Source organism: Channa argus, chromosome 22, assembly GCF_033026475.1.
Source record: "Channa argus isolate prfri chromosome 22, Channa argus male v1.0, whole genome shotgun sequence".
Classification (NCBI taxonomy): Eukaryota; Metazoa; Chordata; class Actinopteri; order Anabantiformes; family Channidae; genus Channa; species Channa argus.
The window spans coordinates 11,775,034-11,791,262 of record NC_090218.1 but is presented as its reverse complement, the minus strand read 5'-3'; the positions used below and the strand labels follow the sequence as shown (position 1 = coordinate 11,791,262).

Below are 16,229 nucleotides of genomic sequence, written 5' to 3'. Positions count from 1 at the left end.
AAGAAACATGCTGATATTAACATAAATGTTCAAGTCTGCTTTAGATTTGTTTGGCAAAGTCTCAAAGATATGTAGCCATTAATAAAATAAAAATATAATATAAAGTTTTTAATTTAATGTTTTATAGGAACATGAACTTCAAATGTAACTAGTAACTAAAGCTGTAAAATAAAATAGATTGTAGTAGAGTAAAAGTAATGAAGTACCTCACCTGTAGTAGGTGTAGGCTCTGAAGTACCTGTAACAGTGCTCGAATAAATGTATTTAGTTTCTTTCCTCCTCTGCACATACCACCGATAAAATGTTAAGAAGTTTTATAATCAACAAATCCATTTGGGATGTATTGTAATAGATTACTACCTCGGGGCTCAAATTCTGAACAGCAACAGTTAAAAGTATAATCATGTTTTGGAAGTTGTTAAACAAGGTCTGAACATTTTAGATGTCCGCAGAAACCCAGAGGTGTTAAACAAAGTACATTTACTTAACTACTGTATGTAAATTATTGAAGTATTTCCGTATTCAGCTACTTTTACTCCAATCCAATTCAGAGTAACTGCTACATTTATTTGCCAACTTTAGTTACTAGTAACTTTTTCTGATATTCATCATTTATATAAATAAGAATTAACTAATACATTTTATTTTTATGGACTAAACAGCTGTTAGTACATCAATTGGTCGTTTGTACTAGTTGTACCATTTTGGTTTACACCAAAAGTAACTTTGGCCCTTATTTTCTTAAAATTAACATAATTTTCGACTTTGTCATAAAGGCATCACATGAAACACTGTTTATGATAGATAGTTTTTTTTCTAAATATAGAATACTTCTAATTGTGTACTTTTTCTTGTAGCAACAGTTGCAGTCATGTTTTGTAGTGAACAGCAGCAAGTTGGATTTGAACAAAAAAAAAGTGCTTTGAATAAAGCGCCGTGTGTAGCAGCTACTTGGCTTTTTGGCTCAAATCATGGTGCCTTTTATAATATTTACATTAGGGGGTGGGGCGACGTGTCGACGTAATTCGTGTCGCAACACGCCTATTGACGTAACGTGCGTCCATGTGTCACAAGCAGGGCTGCAAGCTAGCAGTGTTTTTTGCGCAACAAACGACAGAAAGAGCACTGGTGTCCAAACTACGGGTGGGACGAAGCGTTGACGTAAATTGTGCGTAAATATATTTACATGGAATTTAGGGAGTTGGTAGGACGCCACATGTCTCCATGAAGAGCCTGCATTTAATCCAAAATGCTCATATCATATCATAGATCATATTTCACCTTCACTAGCTTCTCTCCATTGGCTTCCCATTAAATTTAGAATAGAATTTAAAACCCTGCTTCTTACATATAAAGCTCTGAATGGTCAGGCTCCATCATATATAGAAGACCTCATAGCACCATATCATCCCAGTAGACCACTTCGATCTCAGAATGCAGGCCTACTTGTGGTTCTCAGAATTTCCAAAGGTAGAATGGGAGGTAGAGCCTTTAGCTATCAAGCTCCTCTCCTGTGGAACCAGCTCCAGTTCAGATTCTACTTTTAAGTCTCGGCTCAAAACCTTCCTCTTTAATAAAGCATATAGTTAGTTATAGTTATGCTGCTATAGGCTTAGACTGCTGGGGGACCCACCCCCCTGCACTGACCTCCTCTCCTCTCACCACTGTATGTCATTAACTCTGTGTGTTCTCTCCCATAGTTGTCTTTGTCCTTCTCCGTCTGCCTCTTTCTGTCCCCGGGATTTGGAGCTGTGTGTTTTCCGGTGTGCAGCTACTGGTCCAACCAACCTACCATGTTTAGTTGTTACTCTTTTTCTTTTCTCTCTTCACTTTCCACTCAACCCAACTGGTCAAGGCAGATGGCCGTCCACCCTGAGCCTGGTTCTGCTGGAGGTTTCTTCTGTTAAAGGGAGTTTTTCCTCTCCACTGTTGCTCAAGGGGAATTTTTAGGGTTCTCTCTATACATCTTAACAGAATAAAGTCAAGACTGTAAAGTACCTTGAGATGACTATTGTGAATTGGCACTATATAAATAAAGTTGAATTGAATTTACGTCAAATACAACATTTGCGACTCAACCACCATCCTATGTAAACTACAAAATAAACGTGAATTGACGTGTTTATGTGCAAATGTCGTTTATACGTCACAATGGGTTAAATTACGTAGAAACTAAGATGACTGTGCCTAGTGAGCGAAACGCTCATTGTAGATGGACGTGAATGGAACAAGCTCGTGCTTTAATGAGAATGTGGGTCAGATTAGTCTGTAACAGTCCTGCAGTGCATATTTTGTGCATTTATTTAAGAAAAGATGATTGAGAAGAATAAAATATAAATTGATACACTTTTTGTAAATTAGTTTTTATATTTATTGAAAATAACCTATAATCGATTGGAGGGCTGAACATTTTTTCCCGTAATAAATTGAATCTTCATTTCAAACGTTTTTTCTTTGTGTAACATTATCATTTAGCATTTAAGTGTAACTGCCACCAAAAAATGGATAAAAAATACATAAGGGGCAAATACAGCACTGTAAGCTTTAGACCAGTCATGAAGTCCAAGGAACGAAATTCTTTAATATATTTAAAGTGATTAACTTAAACAATTAGCCAAAGGAAAGACAGAATATACCAGAACAAATGGAGAAACTCTCCCACTCTCCACTGTGTGTGACTATATTTTCTACCCTCAAAAAACAAAATTCACAAATGTAAATGAAACATAAAACATGATATTTGACATTTCAGAACTGGCAGTGGGATCAGGAAACACTCCTGAAAAACAACAATAAGAACAAATCAATAAAATGTGAAGACGAAGGACCACAGCTGGGCAGAACTGTCCCAAGGACAAGCTGCTCTGTCCTCTACAGACATCTCCACTTCATCTCACTGTGGGTGTTTCTTGTCCGGTCACAGTCTGAAAGTCCAGTCTGCTCTGCTCACAGTCTCTCCATGAGGACGTCTGTCTCACCCTGACAAACACAAGGATTCAAAGCCCAGGACCAAACCGACAGTCGTCTACTGGACCATCGGCTGCGGCCCGGCTAAAGAGCTGACGAAGGCGTCGTAGTGCTGCGGGTGGCAGCGTCTGTACTCGTTGATTTTTCTCCTGATCTGTTTGGGTGTGTCCTGGTAGTAGTTCTTCTCATCTCTGGCCATCGCCTGCAGGGAGGACGAGACAACGGGACAGTCAGCTTCAAACTACACTAGTAAAACAGGATGTGAAAGAGTTTTCTTCACAGCATGTTGAATACATTTATTCTGCTGGTTAAAAAAAATTAAAATAAATAATTGCTCAGAATCTTTTTCAAGTTTTTGACAAAGAAGAAGGAACATCCTCTGTTTCACTTGTGTTTTTAACGACCATAGCATCATGGTAAGACAACCACACCTACTGCTCATCAACAGAATTTCAATCGCTTTACTGCCCAGATATGAACCACGGTTCAATATATGCCAACTGTGCAGTTATTCCAGGTTTCAGAGCCACAGGAACCTGGTAACTGCTCCTGTTAACGTTCTTGTTCCCGTCCTTAAATCTGTTTAACCAATGAGTGGACACGACATGTCTTATGCCACTTCCAACGATGCGTTTTGGTTCACTTGCATTTTTCTATGTATAAAAGGAAACCAAACAAAGGGGACTACAAGCTGCTCCACTGATTTGGACCAGAACAGACAAACACAAAGGTTTGAAAACAACCTTAGGTTTCAGGGAATTAAAAAAATTCACTTCTACAGCTTCTTTGTAAAAACACGTCATGCTAAAGTGGCAGCCATCAACCCAATTCTTAGGTAACGGGACAGCAAACTACAATACAACAGAGAGTACATGTCCATTTTCATCCCACCAAAAAGCTCCTTATCTTTTCGCTTGTACAACGTGGAGCTTTTACACCGACTCTTCTTCGAGTTAGATGATGTGTTGATCACATCAAGTATTGCAAAAATGCAATTTAAAGAGCAGTTTTTTAAACGATGATCCACTGTGGCGACACTGACCTCACAGGATAAGTCGAAAGGACAAAAAAAAAAAAGTAATGGATGAAAAACTTCCAGTTACTGTTGTGTAAAAAAGAAAAAAAAGAAAACTACACACAATCACACAATTTCCTGCCATGACAGTGAACTCAGTGATGACTCAGTTCTGTTCAAAGAAACATCTGAATGAGACATTTTTGTGCTAAAATCAAGTATGTCCAGAACATCTCCTATCTCAGATGTCAGAGTGCCATTGAATGCACCAATAGGGAAACTAAACCATTCTCAAACTTGCAGACTACATCCAGGTGATGATTATCTATGGTTAACCTTATCTGACCTTAAAGCTTTAAGTAAAATGCTTACAGTCAGTGGGTAATAATGAGGATTCAGCATATTTCAGCGTGTTCTTCTGCTGACTGTGAATGACTCCAAACAAAGCAGTCTGTTGTGCAGCACTGCCATATGCTGCGTTGGCAGGACACTGAATTTCATGCTCATTTCAACCAGAGGAACGACGTCGTGAACACAACCGGCTGAAATAAGCTTCTTTCGTAACGTGGCCAGGTTCAGAGGTGGCACAACGGGTTCTGACATCTGGAGGGAGCTCGGAGAAGAGCTGCTGCTCCTTTGTGTTTAAAGGAACCAGCTGAGGTGGTAAAAGCATCACATTCAGCCTGTCTGCATCCTTTTGTTCGGCAATTTGGAACTCGGTGCACTTTTGGAGAAAACTATGTGGAAAAAACTTCTATACTTATGAAGCTCGTTTTTAGATACCAAATCATCATTAGAGGCTGAGGTGCTGCTCTCAGCTTCGTGTGGTTGTGATCCAGTGGACACGAATGGCTCTTACATTATTGTGGCGCTACATCACTGATAAAGTGAGATGACACATTTCTTTTTAAATAAAGGTAAAAATTTATACTAGTGTCACTGTGCTTGATATTAGAAGACACATTTCTAACGACAAAAAATGTTTAAAGCTGAAGCACATTATGACTAAACACGCTTGGAGCATATATGACAATCACAGCTCAAAACAACTTGCCAGAATTTGTAGTATTAGAGGCTTCATCAGAGGAAAATCCTGATTTGTTCACGTTAAATCAGCTCCCGCTTCATAAATCATAGACTGTTCGCCTCTTGTGAATATGGGATCTTTGCTTGGTGAAATAACAAATGTAAGGACGTCCGATTCCGACACCAGTATCCTGCCTTTGTGTACTTGTACTCCTACACCTCCGCGGGCAGGCAGAGGTGGAAAAATATCTGCGGTTTACATGTGTTTTAAAATAATTGATGAGGACAAAAACCAATCTGATTACAAAGATCTGGTTACTAACAGTCGTGTTTCTCAACAATATTTTGAAAATGTTTAATATTTGCGACTGACCGGCAACATTTAGGGTTATATACTGTACCTACAGTGTTACCTGAAGTTCTCTTTGATTTCCAAAATAATTTTACATTCATATTCCCGTATAGACTCTACAGTCCATGTCCTTGTTTGTTTAACTTTTTTTCCTTCACTTTTTGCTCTTTTCAGTCAGTTACGCTTCTAGTATGAGTTGTAAAGTAACAGTTTAGTACTTGTAACAGTACTCTGTACTGACGAGTATTTAAATGTGAAGGTAAAATTCTTATTGGGACATTCCTAACACAAATCTGACAGTTTTTCATAAAAGCGCATTAATCTAACACAATTAAGACACTGAGGCTTTGGTTTGTGTGGGTACCTTGTAGTCGTCGCCGTGTTCTCGGATCATGTACTGAGCATACTCGATCAGATCAGAGGACAGAGTCTTTGAGTCTTTCTCTGGGCGGCTGGCCTCATCCTCCAGGTCTGCTCAAAAACAGAAAGTCATTTAGAGCTGAATTCCAGAGCAGCAACAGCTGAAGACCAACTCCTCACAACAACACAAACATGCTGTAAGAGTAAAGCTCTGCTTTCAATTATGTTGCTTTAATTAGGCAGCAAGAAGACCGAGTGTCCAAATGAATTCAATTGAAAGACTCTTGGAAGTCACATGAAACGATGACTGTCATTAAAAGACAAATTAACCATTGGCACCAACATTTTTACAACAGTGGCATTTAAAACTGGAAAAATCAGTTTCAGCTGAAACACACAGAAGACATGCGAAGCTACATGGAGCTTTCACACAGATTAAGTCTGATGAACTGTAGCTTGTCAGTGTGGGTTGTTTACAATTACGACATGAAGACAAAAATTGGCTCAGTCCGATTCTATAAAATCTGGCCTCTGCAAAACGGATGCAGCTTAGAGTGGATGGTACAGAAATGCTGTCAGGCAACATAGTCTACAAATCCCATCCACAGACCAAAGGCCAACCGCGAATATCATCTACTGACAAGTCAAAACATCTGTCTCTATTCAGCTCATATTTTTGGTAAAACTATAAATATCTAAGAGAATTTTGTATTAATAATAGTTTTTAACTATTGGGCAAACTACTGGCTGCAGACGTCTGGTGCTAAACATAGGAGGACAAAAAGAGAACAGCAGTAATGTTGGAGAAAGATCTGACTCACGTTTGAGAACGTAGGGCTTGGTCACGACGTGGACGGGAGCTTCAGCCTGTGTGTCTTCAATGACCAGCTACACATGGAAACAGAAACACACGAACAACAATGGGGGATGTCAGCTGGTGTGTTTGGACTGTGCGGTGAGGCGTCAGCTCAGAGACAGACTTCTTCTCTAATGGGAGGGTTTTTGTTTCGAACGGATGTAATTCCAGGAGACAGAGTTTGACTGTTGTCACTGCTGAGCCCAGAGGAGCAAAAAATTAATCATTTATGGGTCGTTCGCTGTCACACATTAAAAAAATGAGACCCTGTCTGAGGCAGCTGGAGAACAAGCTGCAGCCCTGGAGGACAAGATTACATTTAATTAACCTTAGGGAGAAACATCAAGCAGCAGAGAGCGGAGGTGAAGGCTGGGCACCAACCAAACAATGAATCAATCATGAAACACCGTTTCACTGATGTTCCGTCCACATTTAGAACATTTTGTACCATCCACCAACATAAACACTTAGCAGGACTACTACAGACAAATTATGATGCCTCAACTGAAGAGCATGTTTTCAGAGCATTTCTTCTGCTTTCATGACCAGTGCTCTGTCACTCCCTACTGGCACAGTCAAAAACTACAGCAGAGGATCTCAGGCTTTAACTCACGTGGATCGCGTTTACTGCAACATAGCTGATATTAACAGAAACCCTTCAGTTATTTATTTAAATGTCTTTTTTTCCCCAATCACTTGTTGATGCAGACTGGGCACGAGAACAACTCAATCCTGATTACATTTGCCACAATAATACATGTTACAAATTAACATCCGGTGATCTTCATACATACGATGTTGTAATTTGTGGCGGGTAAATTGTGTATGTGCAACATGTCTCTGTTCTATGTGAGTCCATGACTGAGAGTGTGTTTACATGGACTAAAGTAACAAGGAAAGCTGAAAGTTTCTTAAGGAAAGCCGATTTCTTAACGGCCATGTAAATTGGAAATCTGGTTTCTGAAATCGGGGTAGGGGATTAAGGAAAGAGTTTCCTCTGGTGGAGAACTTTGCCATGTATACGTGTCACCACATTTCTAATCTGCTTCCTCCAGCTGTGCACGTGTGTCAAAGGTTGTAGATAGGAACATGGAGCGGAGTGAAAACGTGTTGGAGATGTACGTTGTGTGCCATCCCCATCTGTCTCTCCCTCAATCTATTCCATCTACGATGGTACTATAACTAAAATAATACATTTTCTATTATAATTACTACAAATGTCTTTCAATTCACAACCTTTGAAAAAGCACAAATGCACGCATGTTGTGCACATGTACTAAACGCAGCTCTGAGAGTGAGACAGAACAACAACAATCAACAGAATCAATCTACAGCTGGATCTTGAAGATCGGTTTAGAACAGATCCACGTCTTAGCTCCTTTTACATGCTGTTAAAGTTGGTTTGCCAGGAAGAAGCTTGGTTTAGTTCATTCTGGCTGAGGGCCCTGCTCTACACAAATACATGAAAAAACATGAAAAACCATCCAACACACCGTCTCGGTAAGTATTTTTATCTGCTTTACCTTTATCACGTTGTAACTCCATAAATAGTCAGTGTACAGAAGTTTTTTTTTTCTTGCTGTCTTTGTTTATTCCTCCAATGTACCTTTTGCAGAATCACTTGTGCAGAGATTTTGTCTTTTTGGTGATGAAAAAATTAAAAAACATTTAAACTGTTCATGTTTAAGCGTAAAGAATCTGAACTTCAACTGACTAAGTAGTTGTAGTTAGAAGAAGCAGCAGCCCCCTGGGGAAACCCTGCTTTGGTTAAAAAAAAAAAAAAAAAACCTAGAATGCAGCACCACCACAGACCCAAACCCACAGCTGTCACTTACTCTCGGTTTCTTTATTGGCAGAGCCCGGTTTGGATCAAAAGCCAGACCCATCTCCTGGAGGTTCCTAGCTGTGGACTTCTTGTCATCCCATGCATTTCGAATCTGTGCACTAAGAAACAAAATAAGTTAAATTCACAAAGACGTCAACCTAAAACATTCAGCTTCTGGTAGAGAGAGCAAAATACAAGTTGCATCAAGTCTCTGCAACATGATGCTGCTGGTTGCTACATTCTCCCTAATATTTGTGAAATCCACACAGAAAAGCTGTCCATTCATATCTTATCTGAGAAAGAATTTATGATCATAAAATGTTGACATGTATGTCAAAGGACAGTAACCTGGAGGGGAACTAAACAGTGTCATACAGAAAGTGGTGCTGGAATTTCTCGGTGACACAATATGACTTTACATCAGGAAAGAAAAAACTGCAAAAATTGCAACTCAAAAATTATGGACCCCGGACAATTTTGGGAGAAATGAAGAAATTAGCTCCCAATGCACGCATTCAGTTGTTAAAGGTGAACTAGAGCAAGTAAAAATACATCTTTTTGCTCTAACATCACCACTAAGTTTAGCGAATAAGAAAATTAACTAGTGCAACAGCTTCTTCTCTCGGCGTCTGAGCGAGGACAGAGGACGAAGTGTCCCCGTGTGCAACAGAGACAGAGCTCAGCGTTCAGTGCTCGTTCGGTCAAAACGCTCTGAAAATTAATGCTCCATAAGAGGAAAAGACCCAAACACGCGTTAAAGAACGACTCATTTTAACTGTGGGGACCAGGTCCTGCGTTGGCTAACATTAGCTAGCATGCTAACACGTCGCCGCACACTCACTTCTCTATCCTTGGGTTGTTTTTCTTAAAGAACTTTTTCTTCAACTTCTTCCGGTCTGTGTTAAAATCAAACTTCTTTCTTCTGTTTGACTGCTTGGCTTTAGGCATTTTTCTGTTTCTGTCTTATCGCAGCTTGTTGCTCCTAAAAACTCACAACGTGCAACAACGGGAAACACGTGTTTGTTTTCTTCCCGTCACGTGACCACAGAACCCCGCCTTGTTTTACCTTTGAACCGTATTTGTGTTTTTATATCTTTTTTTCGGTTTTCATCTAATAGTGACAATACTCACTTTAAATGAATGACATTAATACATAGAAAGATTAAAAAATACATATATTCAATATATTATAAGTAATGAAACCACATTACTATTATTATACTAGAGGAAGAGCAAAGAGGAGATTTATGGATGTAGTGAGAGAGGACATGAAGTTAGTTGGTGTGAGAGAAGAGGATGCAGAGGACAGAGTTAGATGGAGGTACATGATTCACTGTGGAGACCCCTGAAAGGGAACAGTCCAAAGGAAAAGAAGAAGAAGAAGAAGAACATAAGTAATGAAACTGGTCCGTGTGAATATGACATGTAAATACCACGGGACATTGATTAAATCAGTTCGGCTTCGATAAACACCAGTTGGTCAAAGCCTCACATGAGGGTACTCATTTTTGTTTGTTCCGAGAAAACTTATGTTTTGCTCCAACTCTAATCAGAGACATTTATATTTGTGTTTCTGTTTGATTCAAAATGATAAATTGAAATTGAAAGTGAATAATGAACCTTATACAACCTATTAAAACATAGATAGATAGATAGATACTTTATTAATCCCCGGAGGGACATTTTTGTATTTTAGTAGATGTTACACATAATAATACAGTATACATACAAAGTAATAAGATATCAATGAAGCCATATCTTTAAAAAAACTATTAATACACTGTACATTGTGCAGTAACCTGGAGGGGAACTAAAAAGAACTAAAAAGAGTCATCTTTCCTAATCAGTTCATTAGTGTCACAGGCTCTGATGCTGCTGCCCCAGCAGATGGCAGCAAAAAAGACGGCACTGGCTACAAAAGACTGGTAAAACATCTGGTTGCGCACATTAAAGGACCTGAGCTTCCTCAGGAAGTATATTTACATTTACATTTAGTCATTTGTCAGACGCTTTTATCCAAAGCGACTTACAAGTGAAGTACAAGGCAGCAAAAATCTAAGTCAAGGAGAAAAACATCAAAGCAAAGTCCTATCAGAAAAGTGTTCAGAGTTCATGAGATGCAAGTGTGAGAAAGAGCAGAAAGGGTTTGTTTGTTTGTTTGTTTGTTTGTTTTTAAAGTAAAGTCTGCTCTGAGCGTTTCTATAGACGGCCGCTGTGTCCCATGTCCAGTCCAGTCTGTTGAGGTGAACTCCAAGATATTTGTGCTCCTCCTGCTCCTCACCCAGAATAGAGATGGTATTGACTCTGCTCCTAGTCCTCCTGAAGTCTACGACCATTTCTTTGGTTTTAGCCCCATTTAAGATGAGGCGATTGTAGTGTCCATCTATAGTGAGAGAAGAGGGGGGAGGTGTTGTCTGTCTGTCTGGAGACAAGGGGGGAGATGTCAGTTTGGTGTCCCAAACTGAACCCGTTGAGCCATTGATTAAGATCACTGACGGCGTTTACATGGACTTGAGTAACGTGGTTACGGGAAACCCACGTTTACATGCAGCCGAAGAGTAACCGGATTTCTCCTGCACCTCAGACACACGAAGCTGATCCACAACAGTCTTATAAATCCACGGGGGAAAGTGACTTATTTACACTTCTACGAGAGACTTCATCGGACCTTACACGGACTTTGATTTCAAAATGAGGCGGCATCGCCCCGTTAACTCATTAAAATCCCTACTCTCATTCATTCCGGCCGGTTGTTACGCACATGCGCAGATTGAGAAACGCGGCTACCTGGCAGAGTAGCGTGGCGCTCTCGGTAACCAGCTTTCCCCTGTACGTGACACTTACGAAATCCGTTTTACCGAGAAAGCCGACTGTAACCCGGTTACTTAAGACAAACAATAAACTGAACAAAATAATTTTAAGACCACGAAAAACAAAGTCAAAACACACTAAAGGAAGAAATAACAGAAAAAAACCCTCAAACTACAACTTTATCCACTTTAAATGTGGTTACATTTAATCATCTTGCTCACTTTGAGTTTCAGTGACAATTTACCTGGCTCTTGGTTTAGTTGTCGTGGACTCGTGGATCTGCTGAGGGACGGGTTCCAAATACCTGCAGCTGCGGATTCTGTCCGCTCGGTGTCAGTCTGAGTCAAGAAATAGTCTTATAAGCTACAGACTCATTGGTGACATTCAATTTTATTCAGTCAGAAAAAAGTGAGACTTTTACACATGTAAACAACTACTGTTGTGAACCCTTCCAAAGAATACAACACTTCAGTGATTATAATGATAATAAAAAATGTTATTATTATTTTGTTTTAATAAACATGATATATAATATACTGTATATATATATACAAAATATAGATACATTGTTGAAACTTCATATGAGAATGAAATTTAGGAAAAGATTTTGCACAAGGCAAGACGGTAAATATTTGATCAAACTATGGAAAGTTTGTAAAAGAGGCAATGGGAAAATGTATGTAATATTACCCAGTGTGTTTCATACTCTCGGAAGATTTTTAAAAATGAAACTGACACAGGACAACCTATGCGGGATGTGTTAAAAAGAAACAGCATCATCTCTACACTTGGAATGTACATTAATGAAAGTCACAGGTTCGGACCAACAATTCAAATTCCAATGCTGCCTTGTGCTTATTGGGAGCTGCAGGAGATTGTTTGTGCAGTATTTTTATAAACAAACAATCGATCAATTCATATGGCAAGAATAGTCAGTATATTCATATTCATGTTCATTAATCCCAAGGCAATGTGGGAAATTCTAGGAAAGTGAACTTGTTCTCTGCCGTGTAGAGAGATCACAGGCCTACAGAGGTCAGGTCCAGGAAGCCCAAAGTGACCACAAAGAGATGCACAGCAACCACAAAAATATGCTAAACGACTAAAAATGGTCCACAAGACGCATAAAATGTGCAAAAACACAAACACAGATTGTGAAAAAAAAGAATTTTAAGTGATCCACAAACGGACTCTGTACAAACAGAAAGGTTGTGACCCGACCTAAACCTGACTGACTGGACCTTGGCGTGGAGTAAAAGCAGCCAGGATCTTTGAGAACTTTTGGAGATAAGTGCTCCAAGTGCCGACCTCATGAAGAGAGTCCAAAGCTGTTTGTCCTCATCCCAGGAGGTGGAACTTTTGAAGAATCAAACACTTAAAACAGACGTGTTCAAACCTTCAACTGGTTCTATGAGTTCAGCCTACGACCAGCTCTGCTTGAACCACATCACCAAGAATGGTTCCTGGTCCAACTGGCAACAAAACCCAACTTCTGCTCAGCCTCATCTGAACTAAAACTCCATTAAATGTATAGCTTTTGAACTGCAATCACTCAGTAACATCACCAAAATGCAGCTAAAGCAGTTGAAATTATGGACAGTAACCCACGGTGACATCATGTTTCAAGCCCTAGAATATTTTTTTCAATCCACATAGTAAAGCTGAGTGTGGAGCTGAGTGTGGCTGCAAACTGTGAGCGGAGTGAGAGGTCTGTCTGCGGAAGGATCTGCTCTTCTTAAAATGCAGTTTTCCAACAGAGTGATTAGTCTGTTTCCTCCTCCTCTGTGACAGTTTCAGGGCGGAGACATGGGAGGAGGAGGAGGAGGAGGAGGAGGAGGAGGAGGAGGAGGGTGCAGGCTGTTGGCTGCCGCCGGACGGCACTGCGAAAACGGAGGCATCACTTTTTACTCCTTGGCTGGGAGGTGGGAGGAGGTATTGTACGGACGGTGTTTAGACTGATATCAAAGCCACCGGGGGGGGGGAACCAGGAGCCCGGGGTGCTGCCGCTGCTGCTGCCGCTGCTGCGAGCCCAGACAGCATCAACATGGAGCTGGAGAACATCGTGGCCAACACGGTGCTGCTGAAGGCACGGGAAGGTAAGGATGGAGAGGGCGGCGGAGCGGCTGTGTGGCGGAGAGATGACACAGACATGGGGGGAGAGAAAACCGGCACAGCTTCTGGACGAGCTGGAAACCGCTTCAAATACGAGTTGACCGAGCGACGCACCGAACTCCGTCTCCAACTTTGGCAATATAACAGTTTCCTTGTTCGACTGTGAAAACATGTTCGTGGTATAAACGCCTTAAAACGCTTCCCCGACTCCAGAACGATCTCTGCCCAATTCGGCGTAGAGGTTGTATTAATAAACATGTTAATTACATGAAATCTAGCCTTTCTTTGTGACGGTGCCGACTATAACCTGCCAATAACAACGATACAATGCGGTAACCATCTTCTCAATGAGGCTTAATGAAATAAGACGTTAGATACCAAGCCGGCTGCTTTTGGTGGCTTATTGTAACTTAGTGTTCTTTATTAGTGGAAATTATAGCGATTTAATGAGCGGAGTTGATCGACTCGCACAGCATTTCCGCCTTGTGCTGGTGCGCACGGTTGTTGTCAGTCGCGCGTAAAATTAGGAGATTTTTAAACCGAGTTTGACGTGACTGTGCTCTTGTACGTGAAACGTGAAGTGCGGGGTCCGGAAGAGGCTGCAGCTGGGTGAAGTGAACACAGCGACACATCGGGTTTCCCTCGCTGATGTTGCACATCGACCTGTCGTTTTGCGAAACAGGATGTTGAGTACAGCAGATGTGTTTGAGTTGAGGTTTGTGCTTTGTGCATAGAACTGCAATTCGTGCTTTTAGTGTTTTAGCCCACACACCCCCACCACCATTTGCTGCTGAGCAGTTCAGATTTCAGGACAGTCAAAATTCATCACAACTAATGTTACATCTATGCAGCGGAGGCACAGTTTGGGGCTCCTGTGAAGAAAAACGGTGTACAGTGTAAACAGATATCTCATTGTGAACACGGGAAACCTCAGAGCCCTTTGTTACTGTTCTAAACAGGACACAAAGCTTCTGGTGACTCATTGCCAAAATAATCCTAAAGCCATCTGCAGAGGGACATGGGAAGATGAGTGTGAGATTATGCTGCTCCTGCACACCACAAATCACCAAGACTCTGCACCCATCTGCCCAGCAGAAGTGCCCTTGAGCAAAGAGGGAGGCCTTAACCTCTGACCTCTCAGGAGCCTGGAAAAGCTGCCATTACAACCAAGTTTGGTCATACACACAGATTACCCCCTTACACTCATGTGCACGTTTGCTGATACTGAATGTGCACAATGTGGAAGGAAGTTAAACAAAACACAAGGTCAATGCAAAGTGACGGATGCAGCCTGATGATCCCCATAAACACACGCTGAGTATGGGAGGTTAGAGATTAGAGGTGAATTTGCGTGTATGAGCCTTTTAAAGGGACACGGAGTTCAGTTTAGTGCTCAGGAGAGGAGTCCTGCTCATCCAGGTGGTCTTGTTAAGGCCTCGGTGTGTGTGTGTGTGTGTGTGGTAGAGGGCTGTTGCCATATGAAAGTTGTTGGATCAGGTGTTTTTGCAGCTTGACTGTTGCAGGACAGATAAGGAGAAAATATCATTTAATTTAGTCATTTAGCTTCAGCTTCAGGGTTCAGTGTCTCTTTCAGGGCCCTCCCCCACTGACTACAGAGAAGTTAGTGCATTTTCCTTTGCGTCGTTTTTGTCTCTTTGTTGTAACCCCACAGGCCCCTGGGCCCCTGTCTCTGTATGAAGTTTGATAATTGATCTGTGCTGTGTGGGCTGCAGATCATCTTTATTGCTGATTTATCTGTGCATTATTCTCTTGAATATTCTATTTACCTGTTTAGAAGATTACACGTTGCAAGAAATCTTTAATTCCACTGTGATGTGAACACTGTCAAAACTAGTTATTGAGAGTCGCCTTGCAATACTGTTATTCTTTGACTAAATAAATATATGCAAACATTTGATGCAATTCGGGACTTGGCTAATCCAACTTCCTGTTATTATCTATAATGCATATTGGTTTTTTACTGCACCTTTATGGAAGCTGCTAACTACACTTTTCTGAAACATTACTGCAGTTTATTTCCATCCATTTCTAGTCCCATTTCCGAACGTCTAGGAAGCGATTAGTGCCATTTAATTTGGGTGTGCCTTGCAAATCAAATAGCGGTTGAGGCCTAAAAGTTGTTTGAGACCATCTGCACAGGGACAAGAGAAGTTTAGTGTCACGATGGTTTTGTAAAATTCATCACCGTGAACTGTAGTTGAACCACAGCTAATTAAACTTTGTGAGTCAAAGGCAGTGGACTTTTGCTTGAGGGTCTCTTCTATAATGCAGTTCTCCTTCTGAGATTGTGCACATAGTTGTCTCTTAAAAGCCGCCCTTCGCTCAGAGGACCTTTCACTGTTTACAGTTATTTGTAGAAAACAGGAAAAAAATGGCCCAGAAATGGACCCGGATGGATGCTGTTTGTCACGATCCTCATCTTGGACGTAGTTTTTGGTTTTGTTTCTTCTGGTTTCCTCCCCCCTCTGGTCAGTCTGCTCACACACCCACACACGCAAAAAAAAAATACTTGTAACAAAGCCTGAACTTTGACTTCAGTTCTACTTATTGGTTCCAAACAAAGACTTCATATCTGCAGCTGTCTCCAGGAGGACCTGTCTACACATCAACACGACATTAATTTACATACAGTTAGCATTTATGGCTAACTCTACAACCTAGAGACACAACCTGTTTCCCCTGTGGTGTGAATCTGCATCCAAGTCTACAAATCGTGTAGTGTTTATACCAGTGATGCAGTCTGACCTCCTGTGGGCAGAGACAGCAGTTTCTACTTTGAGCTACTTCATGTATGTTTTTGAAGAAGGGGGCTAATGTGAAGACAGGCACAAAACTGTGTGTCTGTGTACAGTGAGTAAGTGTGTAATGCCCTCTTGATATGTTT

The 16,229-nt window shown here is 40.9% G+C and overlaps 2 protein-coding genes across 2 annotated transcripts in view; one reads left to right on the top strand and one right to left on the bottom strand.

Annotated features, from left to right (window-relative positions):
• Positions 1-2,556: 2,556 nt before the first annotated feature.
• Positions 2,557-9,441, bottom strand: nop16 (NOP16 nucleolar protein homolog (yeast)). Its single transcript, XM_067492327.1, has 5 exons — positions 9,243-9,441; positions 8,412-8,520; positions 6,542-6,608; positions 5,725-5,831; positions 2,557-3,169 (listed from the first exon to the last, which is right to left on the bottom strand). Exons 1-5 carry the CDS (start codon positions 9,347-9,349, stop codon positions 3,026-3,028), a joined length of 534 nt encoding a protein of 177 aa, XP_067348428.1. The 5' UTR covers positions 9,350-9,441; the 3' UTR covers positions 2,557-3,025.
• A 3,643-nt stretch (positions 9,442-13,084) lies between these two features.
• Positions 13,085-16,229, top strand: part of grk6 (G protein-coupled receptor kinase 6) — a 46,980-nt gene continuing 43,835 nt past the window's right edge. The window contains exon 1 of the mRNA XM_067491723.1: positions 13,085-13,308. Within this exon, the coding sequence (XP_067347824.1) occupies positions 13,257-13,308 (52 nt within the window). The 5' untranslated portion in view covers positions 13,085-13,256. The remainder of the gene's footprint in view (positions 13,309-16,229) is intronic.